This window comes from Pelodiscus sinensis, chromosome 8, assembly GCF_049634645.1.
Source record: "Pelodiscus sinensis isolate JC-2024 chromosome 8, ASM4963464v1, whole genome shotgun sequence".
In the NCBI taxonomy this organism is placed as follows: domain Eukaryota; kingdom Metazoa; phylum Chordata; order Testudines; family Trionychidae; genus Pelodiscus; species Pelodiscus sinensis.
In genome coordinates, this window is record NC_134718.1 from 27,795,369 (window position 1) to 27,822,021 (window position 26,653).

The 26,653-nt window shown below is 44.7% G+C and overlaps 1 protein-coding gene across 4 annotated transcripts in view; it reads right to left on the bottom strand.

The window, feature by feature from the left end:
* HERC4 (HECT and RLD domain containing E3 ubiquitin protein ligase 4) overlaps positions 1-26,653 on the bottom strand; it is a 105,907-nt gene that overhangs the window by 25,589 nt on the left and 53,665 nt on the right. For 3 of the 4 annotated variants that reach the window (XM_075934914.1, XM_075934913.1, XM_006125272.4), the window contains exons 15-20: positions 20,724-20,896; positions 15,081-15,200; positions 6,121-6,219; positions 3,622-3,789; positions 3,311-3,454; positions 2,218-2,384 (exon numbers count right to left, since the gene is read on the bottom strand). In XM_075934914.1, coding sequence (XP_075791029.1) covers positions 2,218-2,384; positions 3,311-3,454; positions 3,622-3,789; positions 6,121-6,219; positions 15,081-15,200; positions 20,724-20,896 — 871 coding nt within the window. The remainder of the gene's footprint in view (positions 1-2,217; positions 2,385-3,310; positions 3,455-3,621; positions 3,790-6,120; positions 6,220-15,080; positions 15,201-20,723; positions 20,897-26,653) is intronic. The other variant, XM_075934915.1, reaches the window with a different exon arrangement.

The following is a 26,653-nucleotide window of genomic DNA, read 5'->3' on the forward strand; positions in this document are numbered from 1 at the left end:
ATTATGTATCGTTCTACAGCTATTTTCTTTGGATTTCTCACTTAGATGACTAGCATTTAGAAGTACAAGGTTATGAAACCCTCCATTTATTAATATTTCATTTACGTTATAATGAAGCACAAAAACATTAAACATTATTAAACATTTTCTTGTTCTTCCTTCATTTTTTCAATTCATTCCAATCATCTATTCTAGAAGCAAGCTGAGAGCTCTTATTTTGGAAGGAGCAAGAGGACTGGATGAGAAAAGTGGCAGGATACTGAGAGAAGTAGTATGACAACACCCTGATCCTTCATGAGTACCTGAAATATACATGTTGATGCTCTTTAAGGTGTAAGTGAAAAGTCTATAGAAGATGAAAATAATTAGAAATAAAAGACCATTCTACAAGTCTCTGATTGACTTCAGAGAGCTAAGCATTTCCAAAGCCCATTTAAAGCTTACTTAGGAAACTTGGGAGCTTAAATTTTATGTCCTCTGTTTAAATTCTGCCAATGGAATTTGTATTGTTGAATTCTGATTTCTCATTTTGCTATGATATTATATGCTGTGACATTTTAAAACATATTTTTTTCTAGTTCTTCTTCTTCCCTAGCAGTCTAGCTTTAGACCTAGTCAACATAAATGAATGTGCTTATTCCGTTGGTTGATAGAAGATAGCATAACTATAACCCAAAGTAGATCTTAATGTCCCTTAATTGCCTTGCTCATACTGAACATATGTGGATTGGGAACAAGGGCCATTGAGGAAAATGTGTAATAGCCCATCAACTGGTAAATCATGCTCTTTTAGGAAGGATGAAAGTGTTGATCAAAATGTTGTTTTATTTTTTGTTTAATAAAGATGGGAACAACATATATATAATAATTAAAAAGGTTAAAAATAAATGGTTCTCTGAATTGGGTTTTCAAAACTAATAGTAAGCGGAATACTCCATAAATGGATATTATATATCCTCAGGAAATGATAAATAAAAGTGCAAATTTTTGACATGTAATTATTTTTGAAGTAAGCAAAATGATGTATCCTCATTAGACACTGAAGGGATTGCCCAAAACTGATATTATGTTCAAAGAAAGAACAGTTATAACAGATATGTCTGAACTAAGAATTTTAAAATTGGGGCTATTAAGTTCCCAATGGGAAATAATTCTAACACCCAAAACTAAGCACCTGAAAGTAGGTGTTTATAAAACAGTAGCGTACGTTCAAACTCAACTTTTAAGCCAACTGTATTGTTCTAGTAAGAGATTTTTGCCTATTTATTGAGACATTACTAGGAGGCTGTGCCCCCTGCTCACTATGCTCGCCAAACCCTCTCTCTCTGAGGGTAGGTGTCTGGCTGGGGGAGAGGACAGGAGCAGACTGGGGGTAGGCATTTGGCCAGGGGGAAGGGTGCAGGAGGGGGGGCTGGATGTGTGGGGTGTCAGTGGAAAGGATGAATGAGGGGGCTGGGAGTACAAGGTCTCAGCAGTGTGGTGAGTGAGGAAGCTGGGTGTGCGGGGTCTCGGCTTGTGGGGGTATGAATGAGGAGGCTGAGGTTGTGAAGCTGCCCCAGCTCTCTCCCCCCTCCCCTGGCTGCTGGGGAGGGCAAGGGGCACAGCCTCCAGGGCTCTATCCTCCCCCCCTATAGCCACTGGGGAGGGCCAGGGCCATCTGGGCTCTACCCCCTTCCCTCCGGTTGCCTGGGAGGGCCAGGGCCACCACCCACTTGCCTCCGATAGTACAGAGTCTTGGCTTGTGGGGGGGTCTGAGTGAGGGGGCTGCGGGGCCATTCATCTATTCTTTCCCCTCCCCCCAGCTACTAGGGGGACCAAGCTGAGGCCACACCAGCCCCAGCTCTCCTTCCCCTGCAGATGCCCGTCAGGCTTGGATGGGCAGAGGGGACTCAGCATGGCATGGCCTGGGATTGGATGACAGAGGAGACCCAGCCCCAGCAATTCCTCACCAACAGCGCAGCCATCTGGGGAATGAAGTAGGAGCTGGAGCTGGAGCAGCCTACATGTAGCAGCTGGCCACAGCCAGTGGCTGAGACGGAGGCAGGTTGTGGGGACACAGAGTGATGTGATGACATCACTCTGTCGTCTGGCAGGAATTTTTTTTTAACATATAGAGAGATGTATTCAATTACTTATATCTTACAAGAAACTACATTGTGCATTTAATAAGAAAGATAACACACTGATTATCTTGTCATTCAATTTATATTGGCTCACCTGCCAACATCAGGCATTAACTCTTTTAAGTCATCTAGGGAAGGCTTCTTATTCAATAGTTTCTTGTACAAAGCCAAGGGGAAATGCAGGTCTACAATAGTAAAATTATATATTGCTAGTCCACACACAACACCAATCAAATGGAACAAGTCACTGTCTTCAAAGGTCTATGAAGAACAGAAAATAGAAGAATTAAAACATCTGACAACTTAAAGAAAAAATATTTTAATAAATTTACATTCTATTTCATTTATATTTCCTAGAAACAAAATATAATTTTATTTTCACAGGTATTGTAAAAACAGGTAAATTTGTAACCAGCTGAGAGAGACTGAAGTCCGAGGTGAGTATGTTTGTTTCACTCAGCACTTTTTGATCTTCTGGGGAGTTCTTGCAGTGTTAAATGTGTTTAAGTGCTCTAAGAGAACAGTGCTTCTAATGGATTAAAATGTGATTACTAAAGTCTTTGAAAACTAGGGTCATGATATAAAATTGCCACTTAAATTTAAGTGGTGTCCATTATTGGCCTTTTTAGACCTACTTTCAAAAGGCAAGGTACTCAAACATTTTGATCATGATGCAAGAGGATCTCAAATCATATAAAAAAAATGAGGCATCAAAGTAGCGAACACTTGAAAATTTAAGGCTTTAATGACTCGCTCACACAGTTAATAGAGCAGGAACAAAAGCCAAATCTCTTAACTTCACTGTGTCCATAAGCTTCATACACATGGCTACATATAAGGAAAGGGAGCTGTAAGACATGCTGCTGTCTACTTTTCTCTGCTAACCTACTTTATGGAGTTTCTGCTATTTGTACCAAATTACTTTCCCTGGAATTTTTGGTTCCTATTCTTGTCATTTTTATGGAAGGTCTGGTATCAGGTATTAGTGAGAAAAAGGCAGAATCTTAGCAGAACATGTGATGAAGTTAGGAGTTTTAATCCAATGGTGAGAGGAGTGAATCTCCTTTGTGGCCATTTCACTCAGCTTCTCCTTTAGAAATATTTCCTTAGAATTCTAGTGAAGTCCAGTAGATGATACAATATCACTATGAATCAAGAGGATTAATTAATTGCACAGTAAAGTGTACCTTGTCAGAGAACCAGATGAGCCTGGACTCTTCATAGTACCTAAACATTCCATATTTGGGATCAAGCAACTCTCTCATGATGAGCAAGAAAAATTCTTTGCGAACACCTCCTGCATCAACAGCTTCTTCCCCTACAAAAATAACCTGAAATGGACACTTCAGTTAGCACAGAATATAAAAAGGAAATGCAAAACAAATTAAATTTAATCTAAAAATATACTAAATTTGCTAAAATATAAAACCCTAAAATAAAAGTATGATCTGTTTTAATATTAGATTAATGGAATGTAATCCGTATCAACTGGCTATACCTTGAGTGGTTTCTTGTAATCTACATTCTTCGTTTTCCTTAGGACTTCCATAGCATCGCCTACAATATTGTCTCTGCGTACCACTAATATTAGACAAGGATTGACAGATTCAAATACAGGGAGAAAAATAGATGAGAAATTCTGCCTGTGAGCCTGGTCAACTGCCATCTGGGAAAAACAAGTAAAACCTTTAGTTATTGCAACAACTAACATGGCACACATGAAAAAGCCAATATTTAAGAATTTCTATCAATGTATTTATTTATTTAATATCCATATCTAGGAGTTCCAATTTTAGGTTTAGCACACTTTTCTTCCCTTTAACCTCAGCAAATTTGCTTCCTTCTAGCACCAACAAATTCAAACAGTGGTGTTCAACAGTTCCACGTTTTAAGTTTTATTAACTTAACACTTAACAACATTTGTATAACAAAAACACAGGACTACCCACCCCAGGTCTACTCAAAACAAACAGCAAATGAAGATTGAGGAGGTAATTATTAATCTGGTAAAAAAAAAGCGTTGAGTAGTTTCACAGAGTAAAAGTTGTTCATCTTTTCCTCAACTTTTTAAAAATCTTATTTGAGTTTCATTTTCTTCCACTGTCTAAACAATATTTTCACTTGATTTCCATTTCCTCCTTAACATGAAATATCATTTAAATACTGTAATGAGAATTCTGAATATGGCAAAGAGTTCCTAAAAGCTTGCCAAATACCTATCAAAAGATACCATTTTTCTGTAAATGGATACAGGCATAGAATGAACATTTTCCTTGAACTTCCATTTTGTCTGCTCACTTAACACATGCTGATTTTTGAGCATTAGTTGTGAATACAAACCCTGAAAACACATTCAAAATTATATTTATTAACTTCCTGTGATTACAGGAATTAGTATTTTTCTGCAGGTGTGTATGTCAGGCCAGTACTGTGTTTCTTTCCTGTCTATCTTCAAATTCAAGACATAATTCATGACTCCTTTTATCACCAGTTGCGCAGGTATGTATTATACAGAATACCAATTGTTGAACATAATATTTCATTTTGGAATTACTGGCATGTTTCACTATTACAGGCAGTCCCCGACTTACGCGGATCCGACTTATGTCGGATCCGCACTTACGAACGGGGCTTTTCTCGCCCTGGAGCTCACGGGCGGCGGGCGCCTCCAGGGCGAGAAAAGCTTCTCCCGGTCTCCCTGGTCTGCTGGGGGGGTCCAGCAAAGCCGCTGGACCCCACCAGCAGACCAGGGACACCTGAGCAAAGCCGCCGCCTGGGCGGCTTTGCTCGTTTGCCCGGGAGCAAAGCCGCCCAGGCGGCGGGACCCCCGCCGCCTGGGCGGCTTTGCTCCTGTCCCCCTGGTCTGTTGGGGGGGGGGGGTCCAGCGGCTTTGCTGGACCCCCCCAGAAGACCAGGGAGACCGGAGCAAAGCCGCACGGGCAGCGGGGTCCCTCCGCCTGTGCGGCTTTGCTCGGGTCTCCCTGGTCTGCTGGGGGGAGAAGGGGCGCAGCTAGTGCACTCCCCCCCCCCCCCCCCAGCAGACCAGGTTTTTGTTGCGGGACGCCTCGGGTAGAGCAGCTGGGGTGCTGCCAGGTTGGTCCTTTGGGAACCTACCGGGCAGCGCCCCAGCTGTTCTTTCCCAGGCTCCAGGTTCAGCAGCTGTTGAAACTGATCAGGCTGATTCCAGGAAGCTCGGGGCAGAGCAACTCTGCCTCCGGCTTCCTGTAGTCAGCCCCTGGTCAGTTTCAGTGGCAGCAGCTGAATCTGGAGCCAGTTCCGACTTACATACAAATTCAACTTCAGAACAAACCTATAGTCCCTATCTTGTACGTAACCCGGGGACTGCCTGTACTCAAATAGAAATAAAGATAACAAATATGAAGCATAATTGACACGGTTAGGTGAACACAGCTCATGCTTAAAGGGCACATTATCGAGTACTTTTCACAAACCCTTATATTTATGAATTAGCTTTATCTACACTAATGGAAAAGTGAAATATCTAAAAACAGCAACTATGTAATTTGAGGGCAGCAAACAGGGAGAGAACCAATGATGATCAACATCAAAAATGAAATCTCCATTTGGAACAATATTTCCAGATGAAGAAATTCAGTCCCACTTTCCCATTAAATACATTTTAAACAATTTTCAATCCTTGGTTCTTCTCATTGAATTGCAGAAGTAGGCAAGACCACACCTACTACAATTTGAGATAAGCAATCAGTTGGCATGTAAAAAAGCACTACCTAGCTAGTGAAAAGGAGAGAAACAGCTATAAAAATAATGTATACAGATTACCAAACAAGACAATTTCAACCAGGTTCAAAACATTAATAAGAGGAAGAAAAATAAGCCACCCTAAATTTATAATCATGCAATTTACTTGTACAAAAGAAGAAAAAACTCTAGATCTCAAAATAGTTTACAGATTTTGATCCTATTTTTGGATATTTTTTAAAAAAGGATGTGTAGAAAGAGTGAAATACTATTTTACCTGCATTTGTATGACAGCATCTGTTTGCAAAAGTGTAGTCTTTGCCTGTGCATCAAACACAAAAGGGTATGTACAAATTGTAACTGGATTTTCTGTTAGCTAGAACCAAAAAGTAAAATATTAGTTCACATAATTCTTGCATTGTACTTACAAGTGGTTACAGTCAGAAAAAAGGGATTGTACAAATAGCATTCTCATTCAACAAATCATCTTTTTGACAAAATTTTATTTGTCAATGTAGTGCTAATTCTTCTGTGGGAATGGCAGCAGATTTTTTAATTAATTTATATTTCATCAACAAAACAGTTGGATAATTTCTAAACCTTTATTAATGATACAGATATGAGGTTTTGGTTTAGAGAGCCTAGTTTGAGCTTGCAATTTTAGAAGTATTTTAGTCCTTTTCTATACAACAGAGATTTATAAAAGAAGCTAAGCTGACATAACCATCGCTTTAACTAAAACGCTGTTGTGTGCCCACATCATGTTCCTTGTGTCAGAGTGCATAGAGCAGTGCACTGAGGGTAGCTATTCCACTGTGAAACTGGCTGCAGGGTGCTTTGGGAAGTGTCTGCAATGCCTCATGGGTCACGTACAGAATCACATAATGCAGCTCTCAATCTCATCATTCCAGGGACAGTCCACTATATTGCTTGCCTCTTTTCAACTGAAGTGTATGTGTGTTTGGGGGAGAAAAGGGAGGGGAAGAATGTGACAGGGAGTGGGGGGGAAGAAATGAAGAAACAGAGCACATGGGTGGGGAGAAGAGTGTGCACACAGGAAAAGGAGTGTGTATGAGAGGGGCAAAGTATATACTGAGGAAGTGGATGTGTTAGGGGAAGAGTGAGCATGTCGGCAGGCTCTCTCTTAATTCAGTCAGGAACAACAAATCCTAAGGAAGGAGGAGGCCGACACCCCCAACATCAGCCTCTGGCACCCTTACTGAGCTCTCCCCTTCATGGCAGCAGCCTGCCCACTGCTGCATTCCTAGTGCTGGGAAGAGCAGGATTCTGTGTTAACGTTTTGATTCTCTGATTCCCTGAGTATCCCCCCCAAAGCCTCCTCTCCGCACCACAGACCAAGATGATCCATCCCTTCGCTGTAGTTCAGGCAAGAATGCATTTGCTGCAGATGCAGGCATGCTCAGCTGGGGTTTAGCTATGTGAGCTCTTCATGCTGAAGAATTTCAACACCTCTTTCAGCTTTGAAAGGGGAGGGTGCATCTGTATGCAGCTAGATGCTGGGCAGTGGAGTTCAAAACAGTGAGCAGAGCAGAGCGGTCATGGTGGGCATTGTGGGATACCTCCTAGAAGCCAGTTATAATGACTACACTGACATCCTGTCATTCAAACTTTGCTGCAAAAAGCTCTATGCCGCTTGTTGAAGTGATTTTAATTTGTCAACAAAACAGGAAAATTTTGTTGGCAAAAGCAGCACTGTAGTGTACATGTCCACTGTTTTGTCAACAAAAACTGTACAGTCTGGACAAAGCCTTATATTTATGTTTCATCAATGGTTTCTTTATCCAACCTGATCAGTTAATACAGCTGCACAATTTTCTGAAGACATTTTTCTGACTATACCCACACACATTTAAAGTCTTATTTACATCTAATACTCTAAGATCTAGCACAGTCAAGGATTAATTTTTAAAGTCAATGTTTCTGATTTCCTTCCACTCTGAAAAGGAAACCAAATTACAACCAATCTTACCTCAGTTAATCCATGGTTGACGTCCTATGACAGCAATGCACAAAGGTAGCAATAATTAAGAGTAAAAAGCAGCATTAGTATCTGCATTAATTATTCTTCTCTGAACCAGCAAAAATATTTAGTACCAGTATTTTTAAAAACTGTATTGTTATCGAAGCAAATAAAACAAAAAATCTGCATTTAGAATTAATCGACAGATTATAACGAGACAATGTATCCAGGATCTTGAAAAAGCAGTGATACAATAAAGTTTTCTTGGATGGATGGAACTAAAAATAATAAATGCTAAATTAAGGGAAATATTAAAAATGTTAAAATAACAGTGTCATGAATTATTTTTAAATGCTCGCATTCCACATATAATGCTTACTTGCTCACTATGTCTTTATGTAAAAAGCAAGCTTTTTGTTTCTTCTCGTTTTCAAGCTGTTATACCATATTACAATGTTAAATGCCAAAAGTGTTAGTACAACAATTTTATTTTTAACATGCAAAAGCCGTTTAGAGAACAAGTTTGGATAAATCATTGTTTCCATAATCCGTAACTTTCATCGGGCACAGATTAAGAAAGAATGACATTACTCTGGGCAAATTTTGCACGAAAAAGTTACTATTCTGTAAAATTCTGTATATTTTATTTCAAAACAACAATAGAATCATGCTGGTTTCAGTTTTTTGGTAATTTTATTTAAACTATAGTACAATAAATGGAGAATGGGATGGGGAAGGAAAATTCCAACTCGCTCTAATAGTAAAGTAGGGTATGTCTACACTACACAGTTAGTTCGAACTAACGGACGTTAGTTCGAACTAACTTTCATAGGTGCTACACTAGCGCTCCGCTAGTTCGAATTTAATTCGAACTCGCAGAGCGCTTAGTTTGAACTAGGAAAACGTCATTTTACGAGGATTAAGCCTAGTTCGAACTAGCTAGTTTGAATTAAGGGCTGTGTAGCCCCTTAATTCGAACTAGTGGGAGGCTAGCCCTCCCCAGGTTTCCCTGGTGGCCACTCTGACCAACAACAGGGAAACTCGTCTGCCCCCCTCCCGGCCCCGGACCCCTTAAAGGGGCACGGGCTGGCTACGGTGCCCGTGCCAGATGCAAGCCTGCCAGCACCCAGCCAGCAGACCCTGCACCTGGCACGGATCGAGCCAGCCACCCGATGCCCCCCAGCCCTCCGCCTCTTCCCGGGACCAGGCTGGCGGCTCCCGGGAGCTTGCCCGGGACCGCAATAGGCGGGCACCCGCCTGGGCTAGTGCGGACATCGTGGACCTTGTCCACGACCTCCGCACTAGGCACAGGAAAGTGGCCGGCTAGGGCAGGAGAGCTGCCAGCCTGGTCACCCAGGAGCAGGTGTGCATGAAAATCAAGGTGGTCCACTGAGACCCCTGACCCTGAGCCCTGAGCTTACAATGGCCGTCCTGGGTCAGACCAAAGGTCCATCTAGCCCAATAGCCTGTCTGCCGACAGCGGCCAACCCTAGGGACCCTGGCGGGGATGGACCGAAGACAGTGACCAAGCCATTTGTCTCATGCCATCCAGCCTTCCACAAACCTTGGGCAGGGACACCACTCCTACCCCCTGGCTAATACCACTCCATGGACCCAACCTCCATGACTTGATCTCACTTCCCTTTAAACTCTGTTCTAGTTGTAGCCTTCACAGCCTCCTGCAGCAAGGAGTTCCACAGGTTGACTCTTTGCTTTGTGAAGAACAACTTTCTGTTACTAGTTTGAAGTCTGCTACCCATTCCTTTCCTTTGGTGTCCTCTAGTCCTTCTTTATGGGAACTAATGAAGAACTTTTCTGTATGCACCCTCTCCACCCAACTCCTGCTTTTAGAGACCTCTATCCTGTCTCCCCTCCGTCTCCTCTTTTCTAAGCTGAAAAGTCCCAGTCTCTTTAGCCTCTCTTCATATGGGACCTGTTCCCAACCCCTGATCATTTTAGTTGCCCTCCCCTCTCCCAGCCTCTCTCTTCCCCTCTCCCACCTCCTTTTCCCCGTCTCACCCAGTTTTGTTCAATAAAGACAGATTCCATTTTTGAACACAATTGTCCCTTTATTTTGTACATCAAGAAGAGGGGCCAGGGAAGAGTAAGTGGAAGGAGGTAAGGGAGGAATGGGGTATGCGCCCCCGATGGGGAGGACTGGGCTGGCTCTGTGGGCTTTTCGGGTGGATGCTCTCCTGCAGCCCCCCAATTGCCCCCTCTCCCCAGATGGCAGCCTGTGGCAAGTGCAGCCGGGCTGATGGCCAAGTGCTGTGATGTGCCCAGTGTGGGTACTCCGGGCACTCCAAGCCAGGACTGCTTTGCAAGCGGGGCACCCCTGAGAACTGTCTGTCCGGGGTGGGGGTTGGGACTCTTTAAGCACAGCCCTCGGCTAGCCTGAGACAGCAGCTCCACGCTCTAAGTCCTCCTCTGATGCCCTGCCGGCACTGCTTCCGGCCATCCTTAAGCCAGGTTCAGGGTCCACTTAATGTGGACATGCTAATTCGAATTAGCAAAACGCTAATTCGAACTAGTTTTTTAGTCTGGATCCGTTAATTCGAACTAAGCTAATTCGAACTAAGTTAGTTCAAATTAATGTTGTAGTGTAGACATACCCGTAGCTAGTATTGACTCTTCACTTCTAGTTATTAGTCAATAAATATATCAGCCATATGCTCAGTGTTATATCATGGGTAACTGAAGAGAAAGTGAGGGCTGAGGACTCAAACTCACATTTTATACTGACTACTGACCATCTCCAGAAAGGTAGGAGGAAACAATTCAGAGACCACATTTTGATAAGAAATTTTTTCAGTACAAAAATTTAGACCAGTTTCCATCACTAAAGTACCATATGCATTTAAGAGGCCATACAGTCCTTTATGATAAACCCCCTTTACACCACTCTTGCAATGAAAATGAGCCTTAAAATTTTACACCTGTTTTATACTCTTGGAGGAATTCACTAAAAACAACGAGAACAATTCACTGAACAGGCAGGCCACTACATTTTGCTCTGGTTCAGGGGAAAGAGTCTGTCCCACACCCGTCTCCTCAGCAACAAAGCCCTGCCCCTCCACATCTCGTATGCTACAAACAGAGAGCCTCTCACACACATGCATGCCTGTCCAGCCTCCCCTCAGCATACACACATTCCTACAATGATTTACATCTCTATCAGATGCATTGTGTGCCCAAATCAACCTGCCGGCATCACTGCAGAAGGACTCATGATGTCTCTTGTGGCTTCCCTTTACTTCCCCCTCAGAAGACATTTTTTGCCAATAAATCAAAGAAATCTGCGGGGGTTAGGAATTCAGTGCGCACACAGTAATGCTAATTCTCCCACAAGTTGAATATGTAACCTTCTGGATGGACTTGGAAGGAAACTTAATGACAGAAGAGACAAATGTTGCTGGAACAATTAAAGCAGTTGTCACCAACCAGTAATTCGGGATCTACCAATAGATCTTGGAGCCTCTGACAGGTGATCATGACTGGTTTGGCCAGGAAGCTATCAAGTGCTGGCACTTCAGTTGCCTCTCTACCTACTGTCATGCTTTTCCTGCTCTCTGCCTTGGAGCTTCCCTTGGGAGCCTCCTGCTTGCTGTGCAGGGTGTGGGAGGGAGATGGGGGGATGATGATGTCAGGGTGTCCCTCTTCCCTCCACTCCTGTACCCTAAACTCCAGAGAGAGAAGAGAATGGTGGGAGCTTGACAATGCAAATCTCTGTCACTCACACAGTGTGTGTGTGTGTGTCTGTCATTCTCACAAGTACACACTGTCCTTCTCTCTCCTCTCTGCTTCCAGGGTGGGCAGGACTATAGTCCATCACCCTGTGCTCCCTAGGCAAATGCTGTATCCCTTAGGCCACTCCAAAACCCAACTGATCCCACCTCACCTCCCTTCCCTTCCTAGAATCCTTTATCCTGCCTTCCTAATGCAGGAGCCAGCTCCATCTCTGGGGTGGCCTGTGTTGGCTGTCCAGTTGCTCCCAAGGGGGGCAGGGCAGGACTTGAACCCACCACCCTTCACTTCCCAGGTGAATGCCCTATGCACTAGTCCATTCCAGACCCAGCCTACCTCCCTGCCTTCAGAGGGTCCCTTATCCTGTGTCGGTGGTCTGGTCGCTCCGGGGGGGGGGGGGGGGGGGGAGGGGCATGACTCGAGCCTACCATACTGTGCTCCCCAGGCAAATGCCATATATTCCTTAGGCCACTCCAGAGCCCACCCCACCTCCCTACCTTTGGCAGGTCCCTTTATCCTGCTTTCCTAATGCGGGAGTCAGTTCCAACCCTGGGGCAGCCTGTGTTGGCAGTCCTGCCACTTTCAGGGGTGGGGGTGGGAGCGGGGCGGGGCGGGGCGGGGCTCAAGCCCACCCACCCTGAACTCCCCAAGTTAATGTCCTATCCCTTAGGCTACTCCAGAACCCACCCACCTCCCTATATCCCTTGGCTTAGACCAGAGCTTGGACTCCAACCCCCTATCCTAGCCTGGTGAAAGTGAATGAGATTCGGGGAGAAGGGGTATGGAGTGAGCAGGGTGAGGCCTTGGAGAAGGGGTGGAGCAGGGGAGGGGTCTCAGAGAAGGGGGGGAAGGAAGTCAGGGTATTTGGGTTTGAGGTAGATCTTACATTGCACTTAAACTGAAAAAGTGATCTTGTGGTTAAAAAGGTTGGAGTCCACTGACTTAACTTCTCTCTCTTCTGCAAGTCTCCCTGTCACTCTCTTTTAAATGCTAAGAGAGACACTTCCCAAGGACAAAAAAAAAGGAAAAGAAAAATATAAATTTAAATTAATAGCACCAAAAAGTTAAAAAAAAAATCAGTATGATAAAAAAGTCTTGAGAGAACAAGATGCCCACACTTATAAAAGTTAATGGCCAAAATTATAACTACAAAAGGTGTTTAACACACAAACCCATTTCTCTGAAACATTGGCTTACCTAAAAGTAAGCCATACAAACATAATGCATGCTAAAGTACGCATTTGTGGAGCTTTACATAGGTGCCACCTAATATTTTTTCCCTAAACACACAGACTACAGTAATGTCCTTTAAACAAAATCCCAATTGCTTTTAAAAACAACTTTATATACAGGCAGTCCCCGAGTTACGCGGATCCGACTTATGTCGGATCCACAGTTACGAACGGGGATTTTCTCGCCCCAGAGGACTGGAGCGGCGGGACGCCTGGTCCCACCGCCCGCCTCCTCCGGGGCGAGAAAAGCTGCTCCCCGTCTCCCTGGTCTGCTGGGGGAGCAAGCAGACCACGGAGACGCGGAGCAAAGCGGCGGAGGACCCGGGCCGGACCCAGCTAGTGCCCCCCCCCCCCCAGCAGACCAGGGAGATGTGGAGCAAAGCCCAGGGCCTGTGGTAGAGCAGGTGGGGCGCTGCCAGTTGGTCCCGCAGCACCGCTCCTTGGCGCTACTGGACCAACCCGGCAGCACCCCAGCTGCTCTGCCCCAGGAGTCCTGATTCAGCCGCTGCTGATCAGTTTCAGCAGTGGCTAAATCAGGACGCCTGGGGCAGAGCAGCTGGGGTGCTGCTCTGCCCCAGGCATCCCCAAGTCAGCCGCTGCTGAAACTGACCAGCGGCTGACTACAGGAAGCCCGAGGCAGAGTTGCTCTGCCTCAGGCTTCCTGGAATCAGCTGCTGATCAGTTCAGCAGCAGCTGACTTGGGGACGCCTGGGGTTCTTATGTTGAATCTGTATGTAAGTCGGAACTGGTGTCCAGATTCAGCTGCTGTTGAAACTGATCAGTTTCAGCAGCGGCTGAATCTGGATGCCAGTTCCGACTTACATACAGATTCAACTTAAGAGCAAACCTACAGTCCCTATCTTGTACGTAACCCGGGGACTGCCTGTATTAAAATATCCTTTAGGGATTTTAGCATATAAGTTTTTAAACGATTAAGCAATAAGCCTAGGCTCACAGGTTAATTCCAACAACTAAACACAACACCCCACTTGTTGCTTCTGCATCAGAAGCAGTGTGGGGGGGGGGGGGGGAGAGGGAGAAGAGGCAGGAGCGGGCTTAAAGCAGGCTCTCTGCGTGAGCAGATTCCTGCAAAGCCATCTGCACCCCCTTGTTGCCTCCCACAGAAGCAGTACGGGGGTGGAGCAGATGGGAGCCGGTGCTTTGGGGAAGCCAGCTTAAAAGAGGAAGCAGTACAGAGGGGAAAGGGGGGAAGGGAAGGGAAGGGGTAGGCAGGATTCCAGCCCAGCTTCTGTCCACAGGGAGGTTAGGCTCCCTGTGGAAAGGGGCTGCCACAGGGTGGAAGGCGGGAGCTGGTCAGCACAATGAGACAATTTTTTAAACCGGCTCCCCTCATGGATCAGTTCCACATGCAACCATGCACTGCTGCCTCTGATATAGACTATACGACTATACAAATGCACCCTGGAATGAGATCTAGAATACAGATCAAGTGAAGAGACGGGTGAAGAGATGAAGATAGGAAAACTTCTGAAAAATATAAAGCAGGTCCTAAAAACGTTGAGATTGTACAGAAAGGGAGAAATATTTAGTGCATTTCTTTCTTCATTGTTTAAGTCCTTCAGCTACCATAAAATGAATTTACCTGGCATCAGTACTGAAACTTCTCCCTCAAAGTATTTTAAAAGAATGACACAATAATAAAAGAATAATCAGGGAGGATGACCTGAAATGGATTCAGGCCATCCATCAATAAGCCAGACTTTGGAGACTGTGCTTTAAAACAAACAAACAAACAAATGGTTAGTATTCATTTGTATTACTGTAGAACCTAGGAGCCACAGCCAAACTGGGATTTCACTGTGTTAGGCATCATATTCTGATGAACTCTCTACCTTTAAGGCATATGCTGACCATCGCACCATGTGCATAAGAACCACATTATAAGTGCTGACAGAATAATTCCTCCCACTGAAAGGACTATCAAGGATTTCTTTGTTACAAAGTTCAGTGCTAAAAAATTGCTTTAATTTGGACTATGCTCCAAAGGATAAAGGTGGTAACAAAGTGACCATCGGGCTGTTAGGATTTTTCATAAGCAAAACATTTTTTAACAAGTCCCCCCTCACTTCTTTGGAACATGTCTTCACCGCAAACACAGTTTGTATAAAAAAAAAGTGACTTGTGATGGACAAAATGTGGTATTTTTCTGAGCTTCAACTTAGGGATGTAAGCGACTAGTCAATTAGTATGCTTATCGAATAGTCAAGTAGTCACTCAACTAGTCACTTCACTCCTCCCTCCCCCCATATGGAAACTCACCATTCCATATGCCTGCTGCTGGATCCAGTTGATGTAGTCATTTCTGATGTCTATCAAGTCTTGTATTTCATGAATATAAAATTTGTCATACTGTATAATTTGTCCTCCTCTCTCATTTACCTGAATAAAAAAAATGTATAGTTGCTTAATTTTAGTTCTTTATATTTTCATTGTTATTAAGTGCTACAAAAAGTTTGCTCGGTCTCTAATGTTTAACAAAGTCTTTTTAAAAAACCATCTAAGCGATATCAGTCTAACTGAACTTAGATACCTTACCAAACAAAAACTAAGAAAGGTTTTTCTTCCCAACAGAGTAAACATTAAAGGTGTCCAATGCCTACAAGGACAGAAGAAAGGACACATAGGTGGTTGAAATGCAGCTTATTCAGAAATCCCATGACATTGCAAGAAAAAAATGGAATAGCTGCAGCATATATTTACATACTGTACAGTGCTGTCATTTTAAAATTACTGCAGGCTTAAGAGTGAGTGAAGCCTTATGAGATCCACTAGAAACCACATTCTGAGTGGCCATTTCATATTTGCTCATTTAAAAGTCCAAGGATCAGGACCTGAAGATTTAAAATCTTCATTTTCAGTTACAAAAGAATGTGCAAGAGTATCATGTGTGACCAAACAGGTAAAACTAAAAAGTTCTAAAATGGGAGGAGGCAGGGGGGAAGATGAAGAAAACTCTCCCTTCAAGTCCTATTTTTTGTTTAAAGAGTCTGACTACAGTACCGTTTTTAACCTAGTTCATAATTAATGATAGTTGCTTTTGAATAGCATTTCTGAGCACATAAGTTTAACTGCCTCTGCTTATGGTTAACTATGAGTCTCCCTCATCAGTAATATATGCTGGCACATGGTTCTCTTCCTAAAAAGACAAACATTGTGGCTACGTCTACATTGGCCCCTTTTCCGAAAGGGGCATGCTAATTTGACAGGTCGTAGTAGGGAAATGCGCAGGGGATTTAAATATCCCCCGCGGCATTTAAATAAAAATGTCCGCCGCTTTTTTCCGGCTTTTAGAAAAGCCGGAAAAGAGCGTCTACACTGGCCCCGATCCTCCGGAAAAAAGCCCTTTTCCGGAGATCTCTTATTCCTACTTTGAAGTAGTGCTTTTTCCTAACTGGATTCCTATCTAGCAGCAACCACTATCTAGCTGCCCAGCTCTGAAGGCAGAACTACTGCCCACAGCAACACAGAAGTAAAAGGTAGCCTCACACAACTCCTTTTTGGGTCAGGAGCCAGGACCACTACAAGTACACCCAGGATATTTCAGATTTAAATGATCTGAAATCATGAAATTTACCAGTTTTAAAATCCTGACTGTGAAATTGACCAAAATGGACCATTAATTGGCAGGGTCCTACTCATAAAGGATGCAACTCTGTGTTGATTAAAAGTGACTGAACAGCTGAAAGTCAAGGGAAGATTAGAGATGTGATTGGATCCAAGAGTTTATGAAGAAAGCAAAAGAAAGAAGTTTATTCGTCTTAAATAAAGTTTCAGTCGTTTGTAAGAACACACACTATCCAGACATATTCCACCCTCTGAAAAGCTTTGGCTACTGGGGGCTCTCTCTTGAACCTATATAATGTTTTAGGTCAGGTTATAAAAGCAGGCATGCCAGCAACGGAGAGTGATTCCTGTCTGCTGTGTACTGACCATACACTCAAAGAATTCCTATTACATTTAAGTAACTTATTTCTCTTCTGGGAGAATGACAAGCATAAAGCTCACTAAAGAAGTGAGTTTGATAAGAGTAACTCAATAACGACGGCAGAACTACTCTCCTAAACTTAAAAACGATGAGTTAAGTAGAGCAGGGGATTAAATTATTGAGGGGTAGACTGGTACAATAAGTATGCCTTCCAAGAATTTAAGCGAATAGAGTATTTCATCAACAAAAAAGGTCCAATCAATTTTGCAATAGATTTATCAATTTGCAGTAACTGGCTAACTGTTCCAGCATGTCAAAACAATCTCTAATTCCCATGAGCAGTGGGAGCTCGAAAGCCTGCTAATCTGGAGAAAAGGTCTTGGAAGATATTAAAATCTTCTGCTGGTGATACAGATATTTTTCATAACATCTGTGTATTTCATCTTCCTTCTAGACATTCTCTTCCTTTTGCAAATATTGTGCAAGTAACCAACCATGGAACAGGAAGAACACATGCTTCAAATAGATTTCAAGTTTGACCTTTCAGGTGTGTATGATGCAAAAACATTAGAAAGTCATCTGCTCTCCTGGGGTACCTTACTCCGCAACAAATAATGCCTTGCTTTTACATTAGACTGATATCATCTGTAGATATCAAAGCACTTTACAATTTTACAAATGGGAAAACTGAGGCACAGAGAAGTGACGTGACTTGTCCAATATCACCCAGCAGCCCAGAGGAAAAGGGAATAGTAGAACTTAAAGCTTCCCTAAGTCCATTAGGCAACATTGTTTCTAGTTAGGTCTAATTTAAGAACCAGGAAACCAAAGACCCCCATAGCGACTCAAACTCCATGTCAGTTGGCAACAAAGCAGACTTCAGATACGACCTGGATGGGGAGTGTTTGGGGATGGGCTTTTACTTAGCTGAATAGAAGATGAAACTTGAAATGGGAAGGAGTGAACATTGTTCTGGAGGGCAACATGATGAACTAAGACCAAACCAGAAAAAACAGCCTCACTGGAGAAAGTTAGCTTTTACTTGATACCAAGAGAGGAGACGTAACCTTCTGCACTGGGAATAAAGACTCCTCCCTCTGAACTAGGAGCCCCAAGGTCAGGAACCTCTAATTCCGCATCTCATAGTTCCACCAATTGGTCACAATTCTGCTTTTCTCGGGGGAGAGGGGGGAGGGAGAGGAAGGAGAATAGGACCTTGCCATCTCCTCTTCTCACTCTCCTAATACTGACAAAAGATGTTTGGTGCTGAGCCCAATGCTACTGTTGGATTCTTAGACACAGTTATAACTGGACTTTGATACTTCCCAAGATCCAGACTTAGAAGAACTAGAGATACTTCCAGCTGTACTATTATGGACACCAATGAAGATTCACAGCTCCTGCAGGCCTGCATAAGAGATCATGTAGATGGAACTTCTGATGGATTAATACCCTTCAGCAGGCAATAAAGGCTTTACATGTGAGGGATCGATAATGGATATCTTGTCCTCCCAGTCCCTCAATGCAAACTTATTCTAAAGTACTGTCAATACAGAAAATTAACTCAACTGGGTAAGGAGGGCAGTATCTAAGGAAGAAAAACATTTATCAGTCTAAGTATGTAAAACATTAATCACTGTGTTCAATTCACTATTAAACAAAAACAAGTCTAAAACAGGAACATAAAACCCCCAAAGAGCAGATGAGCTGAAAGTTAAGAGACAACAGGGAGTTCAAATGTGTTGCTTTGGCATCTGAAAGGAATCAAGGATGGGCTTGCCTTCACTTGGAATGTTCCATAGCTAGAGACAAATCTTAAACTGCCCCAAGAGTCTTTTTTTTTCCTGGAAAGTTTTTCAGCTTTGGTGTAGTTCACAGGCACACTTCAAAAAGTTTCTCTGCTAATATTTGAAATTAAGGCTTTAACTGTCTCTCCATATTATATCTTATGCACTGAAGCCCCCTAATAGTTCATGATGGTTTGTTTTTTAATATACATTGTGCACAAAGGCCCCAAATAGGATCAAGACCTGAATATTCTAGATGCTGTACACTAGGGATGTTAAATTGTGGGTAACTGACTAATCAAATAGTTGTAGCAAAATGCACCAACTATTCAACAAGTCAACAGGGGGTCTCCTCCTTTGAAATGTAGGAACAGCCCTAGGGCTGTTGACACAATTTAAAGGCAAAAGTGCCAAGTAGAGCCTGGGTCAGTTAGGGACTCCCCACTGATTCTGGGCTCCGTGCGGCACTGCCGCTTTGAAACACTGACGTGGGAACCCCAAGTCAGGCTCCCCACGGCGTTTCAGAGCAGCAGTCCCGTGTGGAGCCTGTGATCATCCTGGGCTCCATACCGCACTGCCGCTTTGAAATGCCACTGTGGGAGCCCCGAATCAAGCTCCTTGCATTTCAAAGTGGCAGTGTTGCACAGAACCCGGGGTCAGTAGGGAGACCTTCAGCTGACCCTGGGCTCTATGCCGTGCTGCCACTTTGAAACACCTCCATGGGAGCCAAGAGTTGGGCTCCCCATGGCGTTTCAAAGCAGCAGCACCACATGGAGCCTGGGATCAGCAAAGGCAGCTGATCCTGCACTCCATGCGGTGCTGACGCTTTGCTATGTCAGGAGGAGCCTGACACTGGGCTCCCTGCGGCGTTTCAAAGCGGCAGTGCCGCGCACAACCCAGGGTCTGGCCCTAGGCTCCACGCGGCTGCTGCTTTGAAGTGCCCCTTCCTCCCCCCCCCCCCCCCGCCACTGCCTCTTTCTGATAGAGGCAGCAAAAAGGGGTGGGAGGAGCAACTAGTCGACAAGCTTGTCAACTATCTGATAAGCATTTGCTTATCGGATAGTGGACTAGTCCTTTGCATCCTTAAGTACTCAAATACTTAAGAAAATATGGTTTTTGCTCCAAAGAATATATAAAGGCAAAATTCAATGAAAGAGTAATGAACTACAGAAAAGGAAAGACCTGGTATCTAATAAAGCTTGCAATATGCTAGGGATGTTAAAAAACAGTAACTGTGTAACCATTAAAAACCCTAGCGGTTACCTGGTTACATGCACTGTGGGCTCTGGGGTATAAAGCTTATACTGCAGACTCCGCAACTCAGCCGGCTCACAGGAGTGGGGCCAGCAGCTGGACTGTAACTGTAACCGATGAACTGATAAGCATCAGTGTATTATTTAAACGGTTATACTCTTACATTCCTACAATGTGCACAACATAAAGGTTCCAAATTATTAAAGCCATTTTTGTCAACTGTCAGAACTTCATTGCCATTAATAACTGAATGTTAATAGCGACGAGGAGTCCTGTGGCACCTTATAGACTAACTGAAGTGTAGGAGCATAAGCTTTCGTGGGCAAAGACCCACTTCGTCAGATGCATGCATCTGACGAAGTGGGTCTTTGCCCACGAAAAAGCTTATGCTCCTACACTTCAGTTAGTCTATAAGGTGCCACAGGACTCCTCGTCGCTTTTGCAGATTCAGACTAACACGGCTACCCCGCTGATACTTGAATGTTAATAGCCATTCAAATATACTGGGCAAAGGAAGGAGTACTCATAATTCTCTCAGCAATGCTGCCTCAACTTTTGTTAGCTGTCGTCTTAAAATAAATGCATATCAATTTCTAGTCTCAATTTTATTACGATATATGAAAGTTTTGAATCTTCTAATGTATTTTCTCACGTTCTTTCAAATCTAATCACTCAATTGTATTTGCATATCCATGAAAACCAGTAACTGTCCTAGCTAATGATACCTAGCTGCACATGCATGCAAAGTTGAAATTCGGTATTCCAGTGAGTTAGGCATCCAGAAGGCATTGCAAACAGAAAAACCATATATAATGTCAATTCACAGAAGAATTCTAAATCAGAACACTTTCACTACTTCACTGTTTACAAAACGGACTTAACACTGCACATCAGTTGACAAAATAAGCAATTTGAAACAATTAGCTCAAGACATACCCTATGTAAAACTTCCAGAATTTTGAGAGAAGTGTGTAGAAAATTGGTAAAGATTCTTCTTTCAGAATTGGGGATACCAATCTTGTATAATTTCAGGAGGTGGACCACAACATCCTTGTACAGCTCCACTATCTTGAGGAACAATGGAGGTTCAAGTACAGACCACCAGTTTTCTGTCAATAAAAGGTGAACATATAACGCTTAAAATTACAACTTTCAGTGTCTTACTGGCTCTCTTAAAAATTAGGTCTTCCAGAAACTGAAAGCTATAAAGAGATTAGAGACAGAGAAACAGGAAAATAATTTCATCTCTACTGAAATGAACTGGTATATAAAAACTGTAGAATGAGAAATGGTTTTCTACCTTTCTAAAACTGTTGTTCTTCACGATGCTCAAGTCTCATGCAAAGATGGAGACTTTTTCTACCTCATCATTATCCCTTTGCCTTGCAACTACCCCTGCCCTTGGGGAGCCTCTTGCTTTCTACGCAGGGCAAGGGAGGGAGAAGAGGGTGCTGATGTCAAGATGCCCCTCCCACTCGATATCCTTTCTCCACAAAGGAGAGAGGGGCACAACAGAACTTGGGATGGAGTTTGCTGGCTGCTTTAAGGGAGTGGTCCAGGGCAGGGGTGAGCCTGCCTTAGCCTCATTGCACCACCAACCAGGAGCCACCTGAGGGATGCAGTGCCCAACTGGAGCCCACATCCTGAACTCCTACCCCAGCCATGAACTCCCTCGTGCACCCCAAGCACCCCTGCATCCAAACGCCATCCCAAGCCTGCATTTAGAACCTCCTCCTACATCCTTGTCTGCCCCAAGAGCAGCTCAGACCCCCCTCACACTCCAGATCCCTTAATCCAAGACCAGAGCCTGTACCCCAACCCTCTGCCCCTGCCTGATGAAAGTGATGGGGATGGGCAAAAGAGGGAGGATGGGGCGAACAGGGGCAGGGCTAGGTGAAGGGGAGGGAAGGAGGCAGGGCAAGGGTATTTATATTTGAGGTAGATCCTGGATTGCACTTATGTTCAAAAGTGATCTCATACTTAAAAAGATTGGAGACCACTGGGTTAAACAATATGTTTAACTGGTTAGCCAATTAAATGGGATTTTACATCCTTAGCTGACAGGTGAAACGTTGAGCATGAGGAAGGTCTGAGTCTCTCTTTTGGCATTGGTGATCATAATAGAAGAGCTCAAGATGTTTTTGGTGGAATGCTCTGAATCAACACTGCAGTATTTGTAGTGCTCTCCCCATGTGATGATTCCAAAGGGAGTCTCAGCATTGCTTTCATAAGCAAGCACTTAAGCCTTGTTGCTCTGTCCTTTTTGGACCAGGATTTGAAGTCCTTGCAAATGTGATACTTGTCAGAATATGGGCCTCTCCCAAACGCTTCAAGCAGGTTGGATGGAGAAACCACTGATCAGCACTGAGTTAACAAAATCAAGATTGCTCCAACAATAGTCACAGACAGGAAGAAAGAACTAAGGGGAGTCATGGTGATTCCATCCTCTTATACTAGCGCACAATGGTATATGTGGCAGAGGGCACTCAAACCACCTCAACAGGTAATGCTGCAGGAAAAATATTGGATGTCTGTGTACAAAGCATGCACATGTCTACAGTGAAATAGACATGTGCAAGCACTTGAAGAAATTACAGATACTTGGCTTAAAAATATGGACACTGGGAGACTATGCTGAAGTGTTTTGGGTTTTTTATTAATTCAGGAATTTTGAAAAAAGTCGAAGTTAGTGGTAAATATGGATGCTAATATCAACTGCACTGGAGAAACTTGGAAAGCAGACAAAGAAATAGCAAGGTAAGCATATTTAATATACAAACAAAAGGGATTCCAGAACAGCTGCATGTTTGTTTGTATGCAGCTTTGTATGGAGACAGAAAAATGTCAGGGGAGAGGAGCTATAGAGCGATCCCTAAAGCACTACCTACTTCTATGGGAACAGTTATAACATGATGGGAGTGCAACAAACCTTTGAAGTACCAAGCTGTTCCTAGTACGGATGTTAAAAAGGAATTAATTAAATAACTGAGAAACCATTAAATATCGTAGAGGTTAAATGGTTACATTCTGTGGGCTCTGCTGGTTACATACTTCAGGGAGTTGGCTGTGCTGCGGGCTCTGCAGCATGAGTTTTATACTGCAGAGCCTGCAGTATGGGGTAGCATGTGCTGGGAGCCAGCTTCAAAGTGAGCTCCTGCCTGCCGTCCCACTCTTATACCAGGTCCCACAAGCCACCCTGTTCTGCTGCCTCTGATACAGAGACAGCAATGCGGGGCGACAGTCAGCTTCTCACAAGTCACACTGGGAGCTGCATGTGACCATTTAGCCTAAATGATTTAGGTAACCAGTAAGCTCACTAATTACCTGTTTAAATGGCTACACTATTACATGCTGTTTAAATGGCTACACTATTACATCCTGTGTTACATTCAAACAGTCCTTTCTAAATTTATTCTAAATAATAAAGCAGCTTCCTAATTACTACACTATAATAAAAGCTGATTCTGTTAAACACAGGAAATAAAATATAAGATTTCAAAATGTAAATTCAAGTGAGAAAAACTGTGTGAAAAAGTATTCAAAGGGAAGATATAGTGAAAATGCACTGTCTAAAAAATCCTAGAGGAAAACAGCAAACAGGCTACAAAAATGTAATGCTATAGAGTAAGAAAACTAGAACAGTTTTAGACTGTATATGAACATCCTGGCTCAACACAGTTAAGGTCAAGGTAAATCAAAGATGTGAATCCAATGTCTGTTCTTTAACAATCCTGAAAATTGTCTATCACGGTGTTTCTCAGACTGGTCCATGGAACCACTTTGAGAAATCTGTAAACTGGCTGCTCCGGTGTATTTACAGGCAGTCCCCGGGTTACATACAAGATAGGGACTGTAGGTTTGTTCTTAAATTGAATCTGTATGTAAGTCAGAACTGGCGTCCAGATTCAGCTGCTGCTGAAACTGACCGCCAGTTCTGACTTACATACAGAATCAACTTAAGAACCCCAAGCGTCCCCAAGTCAGCTGCTGCTGAAACTGATCAGCAGCTGATTCCAGGAAGCCTGGGGCAGAGCAACTCTGCCTCGGGCTTCCTGTAGTCAGCGCTGGTCAGTTTCAGCAGCGGCTAAATCAGGACGCCTGGGGCAGAGCAGCTGGGGTGCTGCTGGGTTGCTCCAGTAGCGCTGCTCCTCGGCACTACTGGACCAACCCAGCAGCACCCCAGCTGCTCTGCCCCAGGCATCCTGATTCAGCCGCTGCTGAAACTGACCAGCAGCGGCTGAATCAGGACCAGAGCAGCTGGGGTGCTCCTGGGTTGGTCCAGTAGCGCCCAGAGCGGCACTGCGGGACCAACCGGCAGCGCCCCAGCTGCTCTGCCACAGGCGTCCAGAGAAAAGCCTAGTCTGCTGGAGGGGAGGGGGGGGGGCGTACTACCTGCCCCCCCCCCCCGCCCAGCAGACCAGGAAGACACGGGTGGCGGACCGAGATGCACCGCGGTCCACCGCCTGGGTCCTCCGCAGCTTTGCTCCCAGTCTCCCTGGTCTGCTGGAGACCAGCAGACCAGGGAGACGGGGAGCAAAGCCTCTGAGGACGCCAGCAGCGGGACAGCCGCGGGGTGTCTGGGCTGTCCCGCTGCCGGCTTCCCCCGCGGCTTTGCAAAGCCTCGGGGAAGCCGGCAGCGGAGCAGTCCAGGCTCGCCTGGGCTGCCTCGCTGCCCGAGCCCCCCTGCGGCTTTGCAAAGCCTCAGGGAAGCTGGCAGCAGAGCAGTCCAGGCACGCCTGGGCTGCCTCGCTGCCCTCCCTCCCCCTCCCCCCCCGTGGCTTTGCAAAGCCGCGGGGGGAGCTTAGGCAGCAGGGCAGCCCAGGTGCGCCTGGACTGCTCCGCTGCCGGCTTCCCTGAGGGTTTGCAAAGCTGCCGGTGGGGTGGGGGGGGCTCGGGCAGCGGGGCAGCCCAGGCGCACCTGGGCTGCTCCGCTGCCCGAGCCCCTCTGGGGCTTTGCTCCGCGTCTTCCTGGTCTGCAGACCAGGGAGACACGGAGAAAGCCCCGGAGTACACGGGCGGCAGGACCGCGAGGTCCCGCAGTCTGTGTACTCTGGGCAGCCCCGTTCGTAACTGCGGATCCGACATAGGTCGGATCCGCGTAAGTCGGGGACTGCCTATACTTATTGGTGGCTCCCATTGGCTCTCGTGGCTCCCATTGGCTCTTGTTCGCCGTTTGCAGCCAAGGGGAGCTGCAGAAGTAGTGTAGGCCAGGCCATGACTCCCCTTGGATGCAAACAGCAAAATGGAGCCAATGAGAGCTGCGAGGCTCTGTGGCCACAGTGCGAGTTAGTAAACACACCAGAGCAACCAGTTAACAGGTTTCTCAAAGTGGTTTTGTGGACCACTTTGAGAAACACTGGTCTGTAAGATGCTATTTGGCAAGAGAGGTGAGCAATGACTCTTCCAGCATGACAGCAGTGTAAACATATGATTTCTTTGAAAAATAATCCCCCATACACACATTCTTTGAAGAGCACACCTGACTATGCGGATTTAAATTTTGCTGAAAATTGTGAATATAAAGAGGTCACCGAAAATGCAAACACCAATTAGATCAGTCTAACAGGAGCACACCAAAACCCTCTAAATCCTTTCAAAAGAAATCCATGATCTACAGAGATTCTCTCACTCAGAAGGAATCAGACTGAAGACAGTGAAAACAAATCTATATTATGGAGTGGCACGTAGCTCACCCATGGTATATCTACACTGTGGTGCTACTTCTGGATACTATTAGAATAGCTATTCTGTGTCTTAACAGTGTACCCGTTATTTCAAAATATCTTTCAAAATAATGGGAACGCTATTCCAACACCCGGTAAACCTTGTTCCACGAGGAGTAAGGGACATTTCAGAATAGCAGTGCTGTGCAGACAGCACCAAATTATGAAATAAGCCATTTCGAAATACACTCAAAATAAGCTATGCAATTTGTGTAGCTTATTTTGAGCTAAGGGTGCAGTGTAGAATTTGCCCCCCAGACATTAAGGATTTCCTAATTAAGAACATCTCTTTCAATAATGTCCAATATATTTAGAAAATGCCTCTGTCCATTTGTTCAAGAACTCTTCTTAAATGGTAAGAGCCAGGACCACCAAATTCAGAATACAGCTTCCTCTTATCATAACTTAAATCAAGGGAAGGGTTTGTTTATGCCAGGAAAATGGGATGGGTCTGAAATGGGATGTGCTTCTCATGAAACCATAAAAAAAGAAAACTATCAGGCAGCACACTGCCAACCCGCCCGCAGCCTGTCCCAGACCCAAGTCTACCACCCTACCCAGCACCCTTTAGGAAAGGCGGGAGCTGACCCCTCACTGATTTGTCCAGGAGCATTACTAGCTGTCCCCCTTTGTCAGCAAGAGAAAGGTGTGCAGTTTGCTGCATTCCTCACTTCAGTTGAGGAGTGCAGGGGGTAAATGAACGTAGATATGCCCTAGTCGGAGGACATGCACCCCTCCCACAGCTGTGTCTGCTGGGGCTGCAGTGGCCATGCAGAGGCACTTCCCACTTGACCCCAAGCTACTGCAGTGAGAGGGGGATGGGGTAATCCTCACTCCCTGGGGCAGCCTACATAATGAACCCCTCAAGCCCAGCCCCACCCCAGTAATTATTTAAATGAAAAGAAACCAAAATTGATTAAAGGACAAGATTCTCGCTAAGCTGCACAGTAGTGCTGCCATGCAGCTACTTAATGAGCCCCACCTAGGGGCTCAGAGCTGCCGCACATGGAGCTGCCTACTTGGGACAGAGGCACTTCTTCCTCAGCTACAGCAGCATCTCCCTGCTGAGGATGGAGCAGTGAGTCTCTCCCACCCAGTAGGGAGGGGACACAGGGAGGGAGGGAGTAAATGGCTAGGGAAGGG